Source organism: Phalacrocorax aristotelis, chromosome 1 (assembly GCF_949628215.1).
Source record: "Phalacrocorax aristotelis chromosome 1, bGulAri2.1, whole genome shotgun sequence".
Taxonomy (NCBI): domain Eukaryota; kingdom Metazoa; phylum Chordata; class Aves; order Suliformes; family Phalacrocoracidae; genus Phalacrocorax; species Phalacrocorax aristotelis.
The window spans coordinates 14,985,546-15,006,518 of NC_134276.1; the positions used below are offsets into that span (position 1 = coordinate 14,985,546).

A 20,973-nucleotide genomic window follows, 5' to 3' on the forward strand; every position below is an offset into this window, starting at 1 on the left:
TTATTATGTTTCTCACTCCAACAAATCCTGCAGGCCATATGGTTAGAAATTACAGCCTCTTTTCTGCATTTATGACACTCACAGGAATCTATTGTGAATCCAAAGAAGCAAGTTTTGATGGTTAAGGAGTGTGATGAGCGCAAATTGCATCAATGAAGTACAACACGCAGCAGCTTTGAGCCTTCCTTCACCTTTGCATTAAACTGGGTCAATATGGAGACTGAATGATTTGGGAGGAGCATGTGCAGGGCTAACAGAGAAGCATCACCGTCTGCTTCGAAGCTATTTTTGGCAAGTGGTGGGCTGTCCTGAAGTACAATTATTTTTAAGGCCAGCCTTGATGGTTGCTTCCAACAGAGTTACTGCTGACTCGCAGGTGTGTTTCCAGACAGCTCTCCTCAAACCCAGTACGTACATTTGTATACATACTTGCACACTGAGATGGTATGTCTGGGAAAAAACCACTCCAAATAAACACACAAGAATCATCCACAGTGCTTCTGTTTACTGAGATAAGGCCACTCACGTACTTGGAAAAGCCTTGTAGTAACCAGGCTTGCGGTTTCTCGCTGCTCCTCTTTAGAAGGCATTTGGCTCAGCCGTATGCCCGCATCGCAACCAACGGCCATGGCAGAACATGGACGTTCCCATTGTATTTCCTCGGTCTCCGCCTCCCTCTCTCCTCTCGCCACCCACCCCCGGGCGCGCTGCCTGGCACAGGCCCTGGCACACACACGCCAGGCGGGCCGAGCAGGGCCCCGCTGGCTGTCATGGAAGATCCTCCGGCACAGCAGGCCCGTTCTGGCCGACTGCCCCAGGCCCAAGCACCCACCGCTCCTGCAGCTGCGGCAGGAGGCACCTGGCCGGCAGCCACCCTCCCCCAGCAAGGGCCGCCTGCTCCCCTCTACAACAGCCGCCGACACAAACTGGCCTCGTCCCAGCGCAGGGGTTTAAATACCCCTAAGCCTCCCTACCCCCGAGGTGGATCCCCCTGACGCGGTTCTGCCTTCCCCTGGACCTCCCAAAGCCCAAGGTGAAGGAGGAGGCGAGCGCCGGCCCTCGCAGGGCCGTGCTGGGCCCCCGCGCCCCTCCGCCGCCGCCCAAACCGGGCCGGGCCGACGCGAGGCAGCCGCCGGCGCGGCCGCTGGAGGGCAGAGAGCGGAGGGGGCGGTGGCGAGCGAGGGGCGGGCACTGCCGGGGCCGCGTCCCCGGCGTGTGAGCATGCCGCGCCGGGAGGCGGGCGTCCTCGGCCGGGCCGGGGGAGGTTCAGACCGAAGTTAGGGCCGGGGAGGGAGGGTGGAAGAGGGACCGCTGCCGGAAGCGGCGAGGCGGCGGCGCTGGGAGCCCGCGGGGTGCCGCGGGCAGCATGTAGCTGGGTGACAGCGACCGCAGCGCGCCGCCGCCTCCGCCGCCGACGGCCGCCTGCCTCGCTGCCGGCGCGGCGGGTCGGGGGTTTCTGTGGGGAGGCGGACGGGGTGGCAGCTTCCCCTCGCCTCACCTCTCTTGTCCCCCCTCTTCCTTCAGCGCCGTCCCTCGGCGCGGCCCCCCCTCACCAGCCCGCCCCTTCGCCGCCGGCCGGGGGGCTGTGGCCGTCGCTGCCATGGGGCTGCCCACGCTGGAGTTCAGCGACTCCTACTTGGACAGCCCGGATTTCAGGGAGCGCCTGAAGTGTCACGAGATCGAGCTGGAGAGAACGAACAAGTTCATCAAGGAGCTGATTAAGGACGGCAGCCTCCTCATCGGGGCCCTGCGAAGTGAGTCAGGCGGCGGGGCCGGCCGCGGGGGAGCCGGGGGCGGCGGGCAGAAGGGGTTTCTTTTGTTTGAATGGGCGCCGGGAGCGGGCTCCCCTGCCGGCAGCCGCCGAAAAGCGCCTCCTAAACTTTCTACCCCGCTCCCTCCCCGCCGCTCTGCCCGGCCTCGCCTGCGGCGGGGCTGGGAGGGTTTCCCGCGTGAGCGGGGGCGGCGCGGGGCCCTGCCCCGGCCCGCGGGCCCCGCCGCGCCCTCCCCGTCGGGGGAAGCGGGTCGGCCGCGGGGGTCCCGCCGGGGCGCCGGGGAAGAGCCCAGCTGCTGGGCTGGAAGTCCCATGCAGGTGGCTGTAAAGGACCGGGCACCTGGTGCTGCCCGGGGGGGGCTCGTTCCGGGACGGTGGCTGCTAATTAAGTATCTGTAGGGGATGGAGATGTCCGCAATAAACGGGCAAAGCAAGATGCTGAAGGGAGTTTCTACGAAGAGAGTTTGATATTTCCCCTTCCCCCCCCCCCCCCCCCCCGCCCCCTCTTTATGTAGTATAACTTATATGCGTTTTGGAAGGTTAGAAAAGCTGAGTTGAGGATGAACAGCTTCGTGCTTTTGAAGCTCTGTGAGTTGAGCGCTGACAGCTTCCCGGGGTGTGAAAACGGCCCTCACGCTTTGAAGAGCATAAAGTGAAAACTAGGTATTGCCATGAGCATTACTAGACTCGGCTTGCCCTCCTCTCCTGTAACTCCTTGCCACTTACTTCTTGTCTTTCAGCCACTTTGGAGCTCTCTTACCTGTTGCCCAGAGCTTTCCTTCAGGTAGAGCAGAGAAGTAACTTACAGCTTCTTGTGCTGTGACATGAATTGCTTAAGGAAAAGAATCACTCACTGTAATCCTTAACAATGTCTGCCACATTGACACTGTATGCTGGTTTTTGTAGGGTGAAGGGGAGTAGCCTTGCCCTTTATGTGGACAAGGGAACAGGTGTTACTGCTATAAACTCCTTAGCTCATAGGAAACATAAATGCTGCTAGCTCAGAGTCTAAACCCAAAGTTTGTCCCTCTACCTGGGACAGAAGGTCAAATTGTGAAGATTTTGTTTGGCCAATGGCAGGATTGAATGTCATTTGTACATGTTTATGCATTGAGTATATGTAGTTTATTTACAGCATTGCATTTATGTAAAGCAGCTACTGTCTCTTTGAGACTTTTTTCATATAAGTGCATGTATTTCTGGACACATCTCTGTTTTAATGAGTAGTCAGAAACCAATCTGGCATCTTATGCAAATTTGTATTAAGTTTAATAAATACCTGTATCTGTGCCCACAGAATGTGAGATGATAGGATACATAGAAAATGTGTGTGTGTGTGTATATGGCTGAAAACTCAATGGTACATTTTTCTTCCCAGACAAAAAAGTTTGCTTTTTAGTTGTACTTTACGTCTCTTTCTCCTTGCTAAAAGGCTTGCTCCATAAATTGGGAAGTTTGGCCTTGTTTTAAGTAGTGAAAATGGAACTGTAATAAGTTCCTATAAGTTACTATTACAAACCTGGTCCTATAAGATGGTCTGCAGAAATAGTGATGACAGGGTACAACATGGGTACTTCTGTGACCTGGACTAGCCCTGGAAATGGACTGCCGTTTGTTCCAGATGAAATGTGAACAAATACAACTTCCTTGTTAAGTTGTCAAAGACAGGCTGCTGTAGAAGCAATATTGTCCTTGAGAGGTAATTTAGAAGTTGATTCTGAAGTAAATAATCCCATTATTTTTGAGAGGAGTACTTGTGAGTCCTTGCTAGGTTTAGACCCTGTATCTACATGTTTAACAATTCTCTCCCTCTTCAAGGAGAAGCAGTATTTCTCTCTCAAGTAATGACTACTTAACTTGCAAGTTCTCCTGATTTTTAAAAGTTTTTAGTTCAAATGTTAATGCATTTGACACAATGCTTATTGTGTTCTGTGTACAACTTTAAAATGCTGTGCGCTATAGTGTCTTTTAGCCTTAGGAAAATAAGGTCTGCTCTGGTGTAGGAAGAAATATTTCTCCTTTTGTTCATTTCAGATCCCTTAGTTTTGTGACCATGCCTTCCACAGACTACTGCCTCAATCCCTGTGTTAGGATAACTGGGGAAATGTCTGTATTTTTCTCAACAAAATAGAAATTCTGGCTTTATATGGTACAGACTCTGGTGTAGATGCTGCAAGGATAGTGTACATGTTATGCCAAGTAGCACTATTGTATCTTTCCTAGAGCAGAGAACTTTTGAGTTGTTAAAGCACACTAGGTACTCCTACTCAGCTTTAAAATCAGTGGAGTGTAAAATACTTGTGCAAGGCTTGCTGTTTTTTAATTTTTTTTTATTTCCTTAGAAAATCTCATCAAGTGGTGGAGTCAGTAGTTGATTTCAGTGATGAATTCTTATGATTTGGTCTTTGAATATTTAATAACCTACAAGCCCTGGAGAAAAACAGGCATTATTTACCATGTTTTATCTCTTCAGGTTATCTAGGATTTTTCATTTACATATCATTTTGGAGGATCAGTTTTGTTGGGGCAGAAAATGCAGACTGTGCTGCAGATCTTCAGTGGAAATGAGTTTTGGAACACGTCCTTCCCAACTATGTTTAGAGAAGAGGCAGTGGGGCTGACTTAATGTAGTTAGAAAATACTGTAGTCTTTTAAAGTTGCCTAAATGTCAGATATTATATGAAACTATAGTATATGCATGGTTTTTCAGATGGAATTGAACTTCTGTATTACAAAAGTTACAAAATGCTAATCTGTGCACAATCCAGTATCTAAGAAGTTACTGTGAAAACACAACATTTATAATACCTGACAAGAGATTCCACATAAATTGAAGGTAAAACAAATATGATTAATGTAGTATGCAGACATTTTGCATTTTAATTTTTGGAGTGGTCCCAAGATACGGTCAGATGTTATTTTAGTGTGCTTTTGCTAAATTCATTCCAAGAATGCTGCTTTCTGAAGCAGTATGTAGGGCTGTAATACTGTGCCATGTGATGCAGCAGTTGACTACTGTGAATGCAGTGAGAGCTGATAATGCAAGGATTGATATCAAATCCTCAGCAGCCTTTTGTTTTTTTTTTTTTTTTGCACTGTTTTCTTCTCTTTCTAAATATGTAAGAGACTGGGAGTACCCTAGAAGAGCTCGAATTAGATGGTCCAGTTTAGTTAGGTCTTAGAATTATGTTTGTACGGCCATTGTGCCTTGTTCATCCTTGTTCTATAATTAGTATTTGCAGTGAGAGACTACGTTTTCTTTTTCAAATCAACTGAGGTACTAAATACATTACTATCTCCTGAAAGGCTTAGTTTATGCGTATAATAGATGCTTCTATTACATTAAAAAGTTATCTTTCAACAGAGATTTAACTCTGTGTGTAGGCGCAATTAAGTAGGACCATATAGTTTTCTTTGGTGCACCTGGAGGAAGCTTTCTGTGTTGTTAACTTATCAATTAGGAAAAAAGAAAACATTTTTATAAAAAAATGATCTCCTGGTACAACTGGCCTTCTTGATTATTAGGTAATTGTTGATTTCATAACTTCTTCAGGCACCTAATTTAATAGACCTTTCAGATGCATGTTTAAAGTGCGTATGCTCGAATGATTCATGTAGTGAGGTCGAGCTGTAGCTGGACTCCTGAAGCAGAATTGAAATTTTTCCTTCTCATTGATTCCAACTTGTTTTCAGTTAAAACATCAAGCCTATTTTTCTTGTACTTTTTGCCAGTAGTGTAATTTTTTCGTAGTTGCCTTGTGAAAAAGCAACCTAGTTCAGGGCGTTGTCATACAGATTATATAGGAAATATCATTATAGAAATACTTGTATGCTTTTGATTTCTGTAATAGGCCTACTGTTCTGCCAAAGTTAATGAATCTTGTATTAAATGATCCAAAGAAGTAACACACATCTTGTACAGGTAATCGCATGGCTTCCTGCTGTGCAGAGGCCTTCAGTTTTTCCTCTGATTTTTGTTCTTCTCTCTCCATCTTAAGTCCTATTTTAGCAACAAGCTCATATTCAAAGATGAGAACTATATAAGTTCTGGTCTAAATGGTTGAAAGTTCAGTGGATTTGCAACTGGTTTAGGTAATGGTATGCCTTTTAAAGTGTTTTAATATGGTGCAAGCTAATGCAGAGCTGTGGTGTAATATAAATAATATTTAACAGATATCTTTAGGAATTTGTAACTTACTAGCAATCATTAGTAGTTTTTACTACTTTACACTTAGATAAACAAGCACAAGGTTGGACTAGATGATCCCTGAGGTCCCTTCCAACCTGTGATTCTGTGAAGATGGAAATACCATCTTTTGTGGGGAGTGTGAGGGGGTATTTTTTACCAAGGTTTTATAGAAATTCCATGCAGAAGAGACTGCCTTGAAACTGTTTTCTGAAAAAATGTTATGTCAAATTATTTTCTTCTCTCATAAACCTAATTATAAAAACACAGTAATGAACTTGGCTATATATATGGAAATTTTGGGGGTTAGCTGGCTGGAAAAAAAGTCAGGACAAAATTACAGCATAAGAACCTATGATCTTGTTATCTCTCTTGGGAATTTTTTTCATTTAACCCTCCCCCCTTTACATCATTCCAGAGACACATTTTCCCAGATATCTTGAACTCACATATTTTCATGAGATTATATTTTACAATGCCTTTTCCAGATTCTAACTAGAGCAGGACTGAAGTAATTGACTAATAACTGCTAAAGTTTGGTAGCAATCATTCTCTTTCATTAATTTAGATTCTAAGTAAAACATCTGATTCTTTGTATTCCTGGTGTGATACTACGACGGTGAACACGGAATTATTAAAGTGTAGCTTCCTGGTGAGAATTTAAGAAATAACTCACATCACCTTTGAAAATTGATTGCTTTTAGTTGTTTTAGTCATATAGTACAAAAATGCATTATTTGCGTTTCATCTTAGGGTTGGATGAGAGGCAGGGGACGTTACAACAGGTTACACTTATTAGTCCTTAATACATGATTCCCCTACCAACTGGAAAAAAAGTTTCCCGCTAAAAGGAAGTTGAAACTCTGGTAATTGGTATTAATGTTTTGATGTCATCTGCTCCCCCACTGTTCTGTTACTTCTGATGGGTGTTTGTACTGTCCTGCTCAACTTCTGCTGATGTCTGAGTTATCTATGGATTATGGATGTAATTTTCAAAAACAGTTCCAACAGTGTTCAGCCTCTTATGCAAATACACCAACAATAACCTGGTTCTTGGCCAGAGAAGGAGGTTAATTACTTCCTCTAGTGTTTAAAGCAGCTGCAGTCTGTATCGTATTATCTTTAGCCAAATATATATGGAAAAACAAATACTAGTTTGTAGTGGACTGTTACAGAGCACAGTATTTTCTGTCTATCATGTGATGTTTCATTTTGAATCAAGAATTCAAAGTGGATTCTCATACTGTCAGTAATGACTACTGTGTTAACAAAGTCCTTGAATGACTCAACATGGGTGTTCTTGTGCCTTAATATTGAAACAGCTGTTCTTTAGAGAAATTTTTTATTCGGTGACGTCAGGTTACCGAAGGAGTGGGTTTGAGTTTCATATGCCATATGAAATGATGTCTCTGATTTAAGAAAATGTTGTGCAATTTTTTAAACTAGGATTTTCAAACTTTCAACCTTTTCAGCAATCAGTTTAAATTTAATGTTTCTTAATGGGCCAGTTGGCCTGTTATCTACTACAGGCTCCATTTGCTGTGAATAAGATAAATGAATTCTATTAATAAGAGACCAGCTGCTTCATGAATATTGTCTCTACTACAATGGAAAATATGATGCTGTTGTCACTGAACTTGTACAGATCCCTTGGGTTTTTGTGGGCAGAAGTGCTACAACAACTTGCAGTTTCCTGTAATAGTAAATAATGTCTTACTCATCCTCTGTGAAAAATACAGACGACAATACAGTCCTCCTTTCTACTGAATGATATGTAAAGCAGTGCTATGTCTTTACCTTCCTATTTTTTCCTATGGTCTCAAAACTCTAATTATAAATAAATTTGGAATATAGGACAATTGAGTACTTAGGGTATCATGGATTTCCTTTGCTAAAACCAATCTCCTGCTAGTGTTACATCAGGTAATCCCTGCTTGTCAAACTCCAGTTTAAAAACAGTTGTTATCCTTACTATTTCTGCTAGAAGGCCACTTTAGAACCTTGTTACTCTAAGGGTTGAGTAACTCATTAAAAATAAATTTAATCTCGAAATTCAAACTTGTTTATACTCATTTTCCTTTCATTGCACTGTTGTTTACTTGGACTTGCTTGGGGAATAATCACATCCTTTTGCTAGACTGAACAAGCTGTTCTCATCCTCTCTCCTAAAACCTATTCTGATCTCATGGTTGTTTTAGTAGCTTTTTTCTAAGCCTTTTTGAGTTAGCTTTTAAATATTCAGGGCTAGAAGTAAAAGTAGGGGAAACAAAATCAGTATAATCATGTTTGCAGGTTTGATCTTTGCTCATCGAATTCTGTGAGATCAATCATTAAATGAAGTTAATATTTATGGTCGTCTTTTGACTATGTGGTGCTACAGATAAGTGTATGGTAAAAGGTGAAAAAATCTCAAGATCTTAGAAGCAGTAGCAATGAAGTAAATATTAAACTGAAGAAAAATAACATGACCCTCTTCCATATTAATATAGGAGACTGAAGTACTATTGGGCAATAATCTAACCTCCCATTGGCACCCTGTGAAGTACAAATAATTTTCATTAGAAAGATAATATATTTCACAGCATGTTATGAACTCTGGGCTGTGTTATAGTTTTTCAGATCAATTGAAGGTAATCGACTTAATTGCTTCCCTGTCCTGAATTATGCAAACTTGTATTTCACAGGACACCAAAAGCTTAAAAAACATATTGCGCTGGTATTTTGCTTAGTGTAATTCAGGCATGGGAAAACAGTATGGCAACTCTGTATGTCTTCAGAAGTCTTATCTTCTCGTAGCTTAATATTGAAAGCAGGATTCAAGGTGCTGCAATGCCTAGGTCATCTAGTTGGTTCCCCTACTGATGTTACTTGATATTTTGCAGGCTGCTTAAAGAAAAGGGAGGTTTGCATGTCAGATGTGCATTGTAGTGTCTGTTTCCAAAGGTACTGTTGTTCACTGAAAGATATTATAGGTGTCACCAATAGGATTATTTTCTTCTGTAAAGAGCCTTAAGTCAAATAAACATAACAAAAAATAAAACAGGTAACAATAAGAAGAATCAGTTTGTAATTTTGCCAAGAAAGGTTGGACCAGATGATCCCTGAGGTTCCTTCCAATCTGGTATTATTCTATGATTCTGTGATTTGATCCCATAGGTGAGGACACTTTGAAGATCCCTGTCCCCCCTCCCCCTTTTTTATTTTCTCTCTCCCTCATTTTCATAGGTGAGAGTTCTGTCTTCTGTGTCAGTAATGCCTCACTGCTCTGTGGTAGCAGGCAAGCTCTCCCAGAGTTAGGGTGTAAAAGTTAAATCACATTGGTCTCAAAGTCAGTCCTTGAATAAAAACAATGACATTCCTCTTTTTGGGTGTTGGCAGCAAAGCCTTTTCCCAGTTGCTTCTTATCTATTCAGCTTTTGTGTAAGTTCTCAAGTTCTCACCCTAATTATTAAACTGCTATTGTAGCTTGGTGTCATGTGCTTTACTGGTGACTAGTTGTTTAGATCTATTGTGAGTTTATGTAGTGGTTGGTTTTTTTTTTTGATCTTTCACATTGTGTAAGAGAGAGCCACTTATCTGATGCAGTTTACCTTTGATAAATGTGTTGCCTTCTACTCTATTTTCTGTCAATTTCTAAGTTTTTAGCTGTTCTTTCCTTCAAACAGCAGTCTAAATAATTGCTTGATTTTAAGGTCAACCTAATGGAGCGTTAGTGTTGGATCATTATCTTTGTTTCTTAAATATAGGCATATATTCGCTGTGTTATGAGAGCAGACTCCTGAATTCGATCAATTTAAAGATCTTGGGTACCAAGTCTTGTGTTTTCAGGTGTTCGAGTTCTAGTGTTAAATTGTATCTGTCCTAACCCCTGTTAGAGTTTATGGGGCTCCTTCTTTTTCCTATTTGTGTAATAGTGTGATAATTTTGCATTTTTAATGCACCCATTTGTCTGAATTTCTCCTGCTATTTTCACACTGGTAGCATTGTTGAAAATTTAGGTTGAATATTAATTTTGGTTTGGATCGTACTTCAACCTTTTGGCTGGCTGTCTCTGTTTCTGTGTCATCTTTACTGTGCATTGGCCTTCTTTGCTCTGTGTTCCCTTATGGCTTTTATACATTAAAAAGCTGTTTCTCCTCACTTTCTAAATTCTGCTTTGGTTTGTATTTGACTGCACAAAAATTGTAGTTTTCTAAGCATTGATTCTTGTGAAAATATCCTGAATTAGCCTGAATCTAACCAGTGTCTGGTGAGAGTGTATAGGCTTTACCCGCGGCTGCAGGAGCGCCACAGCACCACACCGGTACCTGATGTAGCTCTTGTGCTGTTGGAGTTCTACTAGTTTCTGGTACCAGACCTGGTTACCTTAACATCTTAAAATACATCAATATGCAGATATAGCTCAATACTGATTCCAACCCCCATCACCCCCTGCCTAGTTCATGATCCTTTGCTTGCATCTCTAACGTTTCTTCAGTTAACCTTGATTTCATTGTTTTATACAGTTCTTCTTGGAACTAATGTGCAAATCCATGTTTAACTCATGCTGGACCTTTGCAGTTTCTCTGTATACCGTCATATCTAAATTCAGGTTCCAGTAATTACTCAGATCTTGCTTTTCTGAAATGTAGAACTCTGGTCACAGGCTTCTTTCTTTCTCTTCTGTTTAACTTTAAACTGAATGAGCATATGATTCCTTAGATTATTTTGTCAGACAGGTTTTTGTCAGGTTACATATTCATGAAACTTACCAGTCTAGGCCAGTCCTCTCCTAAACAAAACCATGTTGGAAGGAAGGCTTATGGTGTATCAGGTGAATTGGGATGTGACTTTGCTTTTTTTCCCCCCTCTACTTCAGAACTGTGAACATATGAATTGTCTACTGGATGTCACACTAATTGTGCAATAGTTTTAAATTCTTGTATCTCCTATTCTAGTACCTCTAACTCTGCCCTCTCCTGTGAAGAATAGTTGAGCTGTGCAGTAGTTCTCCCAGAATTTCTGACTGAAGGAGGTTACTGGAAAGCATCTGTCTGAAGCTGTATTTTGCTGTGTAGTTTTAAGCCAGCTCTACTGCTAAACAAATGAACAGAAAACATCCAGAGCCTGCCCCTTGCTGTTTTCCCCACTCTCAGACCTTGTTTCCACCCCTTTCTATCCTTAAGTCATATTGGCGTTACTATTTGCCCAGCTGTGTGCTCTACCAGATCAGGGAGCTAAACTAACTGCTAATCTTTGATGAATAATTTTACATGTGTCCCAGTTTCCTGATTTGGTTCGTTATGCAGCTGTGAAAGGGCTCATCCTGGCAGAGCACAGGGGAACCTGGGAATGGAAGCGATTGTGAAAGTTGACGGGTAGGGGGAAGAATAGTGACAGAACATTAAATTATTGTTTGATTGCAGTGACAGCTTAATTGCACATAAAACTGTAGCCAAAGTTTAATGTACAAGTTTCCAGTGACAGCTAAGTCACACTTGTCTTCTGTAATAATCTTATTCCTTGGGGACTAAAGAGGTGTGACTTCTGAGCTGTGCTGTTGTAGTGGGTTGACCTTGACTGACTGCCAGGTGCCCACCCAGCTGCTCTCTCACTGCTCCTCCTCAGCAGGAGGGGGAGAAAACAAGATGAAAAGCTCCTGAGTTGAGATAAAGACAGGAAAATCACTTACCAGTTACCACTGTGGGCAAAACAGGCTAGACTTGGGGAAATTAATTTAACTTATTGTCAATTAGTAACACATTAGAATAATGAAAAATAAAAACACAACTAAAACTACCTTCCTGCCACCCCTCCCTTCGGAGACTCAACTTCACTCCTATCTCTTTCACCTCCTCCTCCTGAGCAGCGCAGGGGGATGGGAATTGGGGGTTGCGGTCAGCCCATAACACTTCTTCTCTGCCACTCCCTCCTCCTCACAGGTACAGTCCTTCACTAAGTCATGCAGCATGGGCCATTTCCACAGGGTGCAGTCCTTCAGGGACAGACTGCTCCAGTGTGGATTCTCCACGTGCCACAGCTCTTTCCAGAAAATCTGCTCCTGCATGTGCTTCTCTCCATAAGCCCCACTTCCTGCCAGGAGCCTGCTCCTATGTGGGCTCTACACAGCCACAGCTTCCTTCAGGGCACATCTGTGTGCTGTGGCGTGGTGTCCTCCATGGGCTGCAGTGTGGATTTTTGTTCTAGCATAGTCTTTGAGGGGCTGCAGATGGACAACCTACTTCCCCATGATCTTTTCCACAGGCTGCAGGGGAGTCTCTGCTTCAGTGCCTGGAGCACCACCTCCGTCTGCTGACCTAGGCGCCTGCAGGGCTCCTTCTTCCCTATTTTCTCCCAGCTCTCTCCCAGCTGCTTCACAGTGGTTTTTAACCTTTCTTAAATATGTTATCACAGAGGGGTCACCAGTTTTTCTGATGGGCTCAGCTTTGAGCAGTGTCGGGTCTGACTTGGAGCCACCTGGAACCATATGTGGCTGACATGGGGTCAGGTCCTGATGATGTCTCACAGAAGCCACCCCTGCTGTCCTCCTCCCCCGCTACTAAAACTTTGCTGTGTAAACCCAATACAGCTGTTCCCCGAGTACTTCCAATACTTTTGTCTTTGGAAGAGACTCCTTTTGATTCCTCTTTCATGAAGCAGCTGCCATCCAGACATCTGATGACTGAGAATTGTGGTGGTGTTAATGATGGGGAGAAGTGAATTTATGAAAGGAAGGGGACAGGGGAATTAATAATTTAAAAGCTGCTAAGGCTTGTATCTCTTTCTAATAAATCTTAGATGAGGTGGGCACTCAGCTGACCTGTTTACTTTTCTGTTAAGAATGTAATTTTCTATGATCTTGTCCTGCTTTCTGCAGAAAATACTAGGGCAAGACCTGATCGCTTCTAGAAAATTATCAAATACAAAAATATTTGTCTTCCCCAAGTCCTCACCCTTGCCCCTGACTCACTGCCATGCAAAAAGAGCACAAATTCTTGGTAAAACAAGCTATAGATAGTTGATTCAAAAAGAAAATGTCTTTACTATGAAACCCTACCCTAAGTTCTTTGATTGCTAACCGGAAGTGCACAAGAAGGGATGATTGGCTGTATTTTAACTTTTTTTTTCTGCTGTAGTAGTTTGACTCATTTCAAGAGGTGGCCAAATGTCAGTGTAAACATGTGTGAATCAGTTCTTAAAAGTGCAGGTCATATTAAAATGAAGAACAGACAGATTTACAATTTGTGGTGGTGTGTGTTGGTATTCAAAAGCCTTCCAAGATTACCTGTGCGATCAAGGCCTTAGGAACATTGCGACTGCGCCATTCAGAAAGATTATATTTCAATTTATGTCCAGTCCTTGCATCTTCTCACTCTCTTGTGTCCTGCCTTTATTTGCCTTTAACATTTTGCTTACTAATGATGAGGGGAGAGGAGGGAGGGAGAACCCAGGAACTCTGCTTCCTTGGGATGTACTGTTTGTATAAACTGTCATTTTAAAGCCATGAACATTATAGAGGGGTAATATTTTCCCTCTAAGGCTAAAATGATTTATAAGTTGCGGGAAGCATGCAGGTGAAACTTGCTGCTTTGAAAAAAATGTCTCCAAGTCCGAGGTTATCTAGTAAAAAAAAAATTGTTTCCTCCTTGAACCTTTTTGTGTCTAGCACTACCACTGCCATTAAAACAGGCTGTGTGTACTGACACTTGAAGAAAGAATTGAAATATACTTCCTTATTCCTTTTGAGAGTTACTAGTTAGCCTATATACAGGGAAGCTAGAGGGCTATGGAGCTTGCCCTCCGGGAAAATTTGGATAAGTAAGACTTGAGTTTTTTTTGTAGTTTTTGTAGGAGAGGTAAAACCCCCTTATTCTGGAGAAAGGCAGAAATTGTGGGAACATTTGAGAGACTGCTGCAACTAAAACCTAGAAGTATGTGTAAAAATACATGCCTTCATTCATAAAGTATTTTCAAATATTTTGCCTTCTAACTTGCATAATTCTATAAAGAGTCTGTTTTAGCATAGGCAAAGAAAAATGATCTAATAGCCCCTTAATAAAAATTATAGTTAGCTTATAATAAAGATTTTAGGTTGCTCTCTGTATCCAGGGATGCTTTTGTGAATCTTGTTTCATGGTATGCCGTATTCACATAAAAGGCTCGTTAGCAGTTGTCAGTCAGCACCTTCAAGAGTTGGGGATTGGCATTGCACCATATCTTATTTTTGGATTCTCCATCTGAGTTGTACTTTGAGGAGCCAGACAGCAGAGACTGGGCAGGGCTCCAATAGCTCAAAACAGACCTGAGGAAAAGAATTGTTACCTTCCATTAGTAACAGATCTGGTTAGACAGGGCTTGGTTTAAGCCACAACAAAGTATGTCGGGTGAAAATAATATTTGGGAATATTCATTTTGATTAACCACGTGCACATACTTTTACTGAAATGTAATATGGCTAGTGCTACTTTGCCCCCTGCCCAGTTTCAGCATATTATTGCCCAAGCCTGCTGGTAAAACTAGGAAAAAATAGTGCAGTTTTGTAAACATCATGCATGCCTGAAGAGATGTTTTTGGTCTCATAAATCTCCATCTAGGAATTACTAACTGTATATATTGTACAGAATGGATATCAGGATACGCTACCTTAATTTCATAAATTTGTTGATGTAATTCAGTACAACTGAAGTAGCAAGGAAGTGAATGCACTTCAGATTCTTAACATAGTTTTCTCCTTGACAACTGCCAGTGCCTTGCTCTAGTTTAGAGGGAATTCTCTTGCTGTTGCTTTTTGTTTCTAAAAAGTATGGTGAGACTTCTGTGTTGGAAAACTTGCTTGTCTTTTTTGAGAGTTGAAGTTAAGAGTCACAGCAAATGTCACTTTTACTCTTTGTTTTTCTTGCACAATCTGTTTAAGGATATTTTCAATAAATCAAGAAATAGCGAATGTGGCATGCCAACAGGCTGATTAACGCTGGCTATGAAAAGCAGCTGGTTGGTGGAGGAGGAAGATAAGTGTATTTAATAAACTGAACATGGGCTTGCAGACTGACAGATGCCAGAAATGGATGATGTCTGCAAGTATAAGTTGAAGGGTTTTATGGATATTGGCTGTATTTGTTGCATTTATGGGTGTTGGGTCTGGTCTTGCTGCTCGTTTTCAGGAGAGTGCTGAAAAATTGTGAAGGGTCAGAGGAGACCCTTTTAACATATGAGGAGTGTATGAAAATGCTCAAGCTGCTTGGAAGCCACAAACACCATGAAGCATATGTTTTTCACAATTGCTTAATCCAAAGAGAAACGTAAAGATTTCTTTTATATCACAGAAAATAATTTTGATGGAAAGTTTCTCTATGTAACAGACCAAGGCATATGAAGATCCAAGCGTTGGCAGAAGCTATACAAATTAAGATTAGAAATGTGCAACTGTAAAGTTAGTAGAATATTTCCTTAAGACTGTGGTGGACTTTTCATTGCTCTTAAATCAGGTTTTTAAATTTTTTTTTCCAAGATGTAGTCCTGTTCACCTATACCTGTTGGACTTGAAGCATTAAGTCCTGAAACTCCTGCTGGAGTTGGGCTTGTTGATCGAATTGGTTCCGTCTTGCCTTAGAAAAAAGAAATGTTTTCAGTCTACTTTAAAGTCTTCAAGTTTACATTGCTTGAATGTTCATGTGTATGTGGAGCTTTGAAATCTGGGAAGAATACATCCTTAAGACATTTTATAGTTTAATGTTTGTCATGTTTTAAAATGCTTTCAACGAGGCCTCAGATGGTTTCCTCTGGTACTCTCCTTACTCCTGTGTCATCTTTGTGATTTGAAATGGAGGTGTTATACTGTAATACACATCTGGGTGGGGGGGTAGTTTTGGTGTGCAGCTTGGTGGTGTGGTTTTTTGTTTTTGTGTTCTTTTTTTCATTTTTGATGTGTTTGGGTTCTTTTTCTCTGTTCTTTTCTTAGTTTTTAATACTACACTGGATGGCTTATTTTAGTGTTTATACATGCATGTGCAAATATGCATTGAAACAAAACCCAAACAGTTGAAGATGGTAATACTACCTTTATTTCCACATATACAGACACTAAATAAATATGTACAGTTCAAGTTGCTATGCTACAGGTATGTAAAGATAGCAAAACTAACATTTTTGAAAGATCCTTGATGTTAGGAAAGTGGGGTTACAAGCTTAGCTTTGTTAGCCTGTTGAGATATAGGTGTCTGAAGTACTTCAAACGTCTTAAAATTATCATAATTCTTGTATAGACATTGTTTTATCATCCACTACCATGGCTGGTTTAATCAGAAAATAGACAGATACAAGGATTTAAAAACACAGAAGTGTGTCTCCAAGCAACGTCTTGTAGGCATAAATGGTAGGCTTGGCTATAGCATTAATGAAGCTTTCTCACACATACAGCTGGTATGGTTGGCTTTTTGTTTTGTGAGTTTAGAGCTGCTGCATCTTCATGCTGTTTGGGAGCCTAAGGTCAAATGAGAAATCCAAAATATTTCATTTTATGTAGAGGGGTGTAGGCACAGCAGTACATTTCCTGTTTACATAGCCAAATCTTTGTATCCTGAGAGATTTCCTGATATGCTCATGCAGGATTTTTGAGTTTGCACTTTAAGCTATAACTTTTGTTGCTTAGCTTGTTGAAGATGCCATCCTCTGCACCTGAGCCAGTATGATACAACTCATTTTCCTGTGGGGGAGGGAACTGAGATGATGTTCATCTAAGTCTTACCACCTTTTGTTTATCCCTAGATTTTAGGATTGTAGATGAAAACATTAAGGTCGTGTTTAATTTGCTTGTTTAAGCATTTCCTTGTTCAGGTTTCATTGGGAAGTGAAAAAAATACAAGTTTTATAACAGGCACAGTTTCCCTGTTCTGTTTCCCCTTTATGCTAAGAGTGTAAGTAAATCTAACCCAAAAATTCACAGGATCTGCTCACTTCTTTTGGCTCCATACAAACTGGAGAACTTCCTATTTTTATATTCTTGTACAATATCGACAACTACATAATACTACTTTTTCTATTTAGTACCTTCTTGATGAAGTTGAAATAGAGCAGGTTAAAAATGCAATTATTCTTATTTTATTTACATTGCCACAGCACAGCAATGATGCAATTCTTTGTTTTGTTGATTCAGTTCTTTTACTCTTGTCTCTTAATGCAATATATCCCAAATCTCCCTTGGAGTCATAATCATCTTAAGTTTACAAAAAAACACTGTAAATAATTTTTTTCTTCCAACTTACTCACAATTTCCATATAACTTGTCACTAAAATATGCATTATGCTAACTGTCACAGTTCCTGTTGTCATTGGCACTCCAGAGCCTGCTTGATTTGTCTTCTGTGAGAAGTTAGTTTTGGATACACCTTGAGACTTTAAGACTATTTTACAATAAAACCTCACTTTCATGCCTACTTTTGTCACTTGTCTTGAGGAGTCGTTATGAAGCACTGAGTATTGTGTTGCTGGATTAAGCGTCAATCTTGAAGTCTGCTCTTGAACATTTAATGTACCCAGAGGAATGTAATGATATTTTGAAAAACACTTTTCTTGTACCTTTGTAAATTAAAATGGAACTTAAACAACAATATAGTCATACAAATGGAATGAAATATGAGAGAGCAGTGTTTTACTAGTGAACACTAGTGGGTTGGTGGGTGATGTTTTAGTGGCTTGATGGGCTTTTTGTTTGTTTTTAAATTTAAACACATTAAGTGATTAAAATCTCTAGGTTTTTTTTCCCCTTTGTGGGGTATGTGGCAGGGGCTGAGTGCAGTGAACGGGGACGGGGACTTATGAGGTTCTGTACCAGTGGGAGTTGGGAGTTCCTGCTCAAATCCTACATCTGGATTCTTGGCACATATAAAAATTAAACCAGTCGAATGCCTTGTTCTTGCTTTCTTCATGTCTCGGTTGTTCCACAGTAAAATAAAGCCTGTGGTTTTGGGGGATTTATCTTCTTTAAAATCTGCCCATCTTTGTCTATATAGAGAATAATTTTGTATGCCCTGTCCTTTACTGTGTATATGCAAATGTTGAGTAATTTAAGCGGCAATTAAGTATCATGGGGAATTTCACTTCCATCTCAGTTTCTATAAATGGATTTATTTTATAGATAACGTTTCTTTATTTTAAATGTATTAAATACTGTTTTTAAAAAGTTGTTTGAATTTGTTTGATTTGGATACTTCTAAAAAGGGCTTTTTTTTAGTTTAGTAGGGAATCTTAAACAGACAATTAGTACTTTTAAAATAGAACAGCATAGGAGCTCAGCATTTTTTTCTGAAGAATAGATTATTCAGATAATACTGTAAGTGCAATAGAAGTTGTCATACTGCTGTATGTCATACTGTCCTGTAGAAATTCTGTCATACTGTTAAACTTTGTTAAAAGTAAATGGCATTTTAAATATGAAGTCTGGTACTCCATTAACTCCTTATTCATTCCAATATAAAGATTGTATTAGTGTGTCTCTGAAATCTAGGAGGAGGGTTTTATGGTGTTCTTACTATTTGAGAGATCCAGAGCTACTGTGTGGAGTTCGGTCTCTCCAAAAGCTGGTTTCTGCTTCTAAAAAAAGGATGTCAAGTATATGGAAAACTTTGTTTTGTTTTTGCTTTCCCAAGCAAACAAACAAAAAAACCTTGAACTGATAAGACACACCAGCTTTTCCACTTCTGCAAAACCTGATTGTTTCCCCATGGAACAAATAAATGCAGTCAGTAATTAAGTCCTATTATTACTGAAATACAAGTTTCAGATTTTTGAGGCTACTTTACTGTGGAGATGTGTCAGCATCTCTGCAGTCTCAGCAGAGCCGTGCACTTTACCTTCAGACCTCCAGAATAAAACTGACTGGTCACTGACCCGCGCAAAAGTACTTAGCTTCTAAGACATGTCTTAGAAGCTAACTTCTAACTTGAGGTAGACATTTGCTAAAGTTCTCCCAAGTGCCCTCAAATAACCCCTTTTTGGAAATGGCTTTATCTAACCTGGGTTTGAATCGAGGTTTGCTGTTAAGCTCCACAACAGTCTCTGACGCCAAGTGGGGAGTTTCACGATTAAGTGTGCACTGCAGGGGTGGAAGTTCTTCCTTTGTTGTGTGCCTGCTGCTTGGTTATTTTATCTGATGATGGCAGTTTTTGTTCTATGAAAAATAGTAACTCTTGCCTATATGCATTGCCTGTCCTGTTCATGTGGGTTCAGATTATTTTTTTTAAAAGACCTTTATTTTCTTTCTTCTTCCTTGCAGGTTTTGTTCCCCAACTACTCTGAAAACTTCCAGTCTAGTTAGTTTCTGCTTTTAAATAATCAAATCTGTCCCTCTGGTTGTCCTTTGTCAGCCTTCTTTGTGCCGCTTTCGTGGTAACTGTGCCCTTTCTGAGATGGATTGCAAGAAACTTCATGGAACATTCAAGGTGTGAATGCATCAAATAATGATATTTTCTGCTTTGTGCTTTCTTTCTCTAATAAGCCTTAATATTTTTGACTGTTGCTGATCATTGAGTTGACACCGTAAAAGAACTGTCTACAGTGATTCCAAGATCTTTCCAGAGTATTAAAGCTAATGTAAATTCCATTAATATGTGGATGTAACTGAGATTATTTTTCTCCATGTGCATTATTGTGTGCTTCCTAAATTTCATTTTCCTCTATCATCTTACCTCCTTGACACTGAAGGTTGTAACATCCTTCTGCTGCCTTCCAAGAAAGGAAAAAGTGAAAGCTGATTATAAACATCTATATCATCAGCAAAATACGTTAGTGTTAACACTCTTTTTCCAATCTCATCTCCAGATTTTTTGATGTCTCTGATAAATAGTAAGGCTCCTTTGAGATCCAGAAAGAAATTATTTGGCAGGAAAGAGAAATGTTGATAGTCATTATGCAGAACATCTACTAAAGCTTGATTCCGTTATAAGACACTGCAACCAAGCAACTTATTGCTGTCTTTGTGCACTGGCAGTTGCAAAACCAGTTTTGTAGGTCTATCCTGTGAGATTCCAGATCATTGAATATTTTACTGGAATAAAGCCGACATCCTCTTGTGTTTCTTTTGCAATGAATATTCTCACTTAGCTGGAATATGTGCATTGCTGAGTTCAGTACTTAGCAGAACTGAGAAGAGCCTTCTGCTACCCTCCGTACAGCTCTACTACTGCCCTACCTTGATCCTTAAATTAAAAGATTTGTTTGGATTGTAAAATATTATGAGGATTATGTAGGCTGCTAATGAAATTTTCAGGAATATGGAGGAACAAGAGGTAAAAGCTCTTGAATTCTCACTGGAATGTGATTTTCAGAAATATGTATCTCTTCACTCAAAAAACTGGTTTGTTTTTTTTTCCAGTCCAGCTGAGTTATGTCCATGGCAGGGAATTGTGTTCGTTAATGTCTTAATCATTTGACTGGTTCTGATAATGTGGGGTTGGCTTTTTGTTTTTTTGTCAATGAACACTTCCTGACAATATAAATTCCAGTTTATAAAGTATTTTAGAGGAAGTTATGTGGGATGTTTTTGGAGCTGTTGTCAGCCATCTCTTCTGCTGAATGTGAGTGTGAGAGCTCTTAGCAGCCACCTTTCTCTTGTCATTATGTACTATTGGTCAAAATACTATATTGAAACAAATACTTAATACTAAAAACTGGTTTCGAGGCCCTTGGCTTTTGGACTTTCTCTTTTTCCTCCATTACACCTTCCCTAGAAAAATAATAACCCACAGACAGAATGCATCTCTTCCTTCCTGCCCCCCCCGTAGTTTGATAAAGCTTGAGAGTGCCTTGGTAGCTATCTGCAAATATTTGAAGGGATAACAGAAAGTGAGGAGTGATTTTGGAGTTGTTAGTCTGTGTTGTCTGAGAACTTCCTACTTTCAAATCAGAATTCGAATGAATTTTTTATTAAACTGACTGCTGCAGAAGATGCAACCTACTCTCTGTAAATTATGCATTCAAACGAGGGCAATAAAAGTGGTTACTGTGAATAGCCATTGTCCAAGCAGGCAGGTTTTTGGAAAGT

General features: G+C 40.7%; 1 protein-coding gene across 2 annotated transcripts in view; it reads left to right on the plus strand.

Moving 5' to 3' along the window:
- Positions 1–1,267: 1,267 nt before the first annotated feature.
- Positions 1,268–20,973, plus strand: part of ARHGAP42 (Rho GTPase activating protein 42) — a 178,663-nt gene continuing 158,957 nt past the window's right edge. For both annotated transcript variants that reach the window (XR_012658683.1, XM_075081816.1), the window contains exon 1: positions 1,268–1,754. Coding sequence is in view for 1 of the 2 variants with exons in the window: in XM_075081816.1 (XP_074937917.1) it covers positions 1,601–1,754 (154 nt within the window). In the remaining variant the exon portion in view is untranslated. The remainder of the gene's footprint in view (positions 1,755–20,973) is intronic.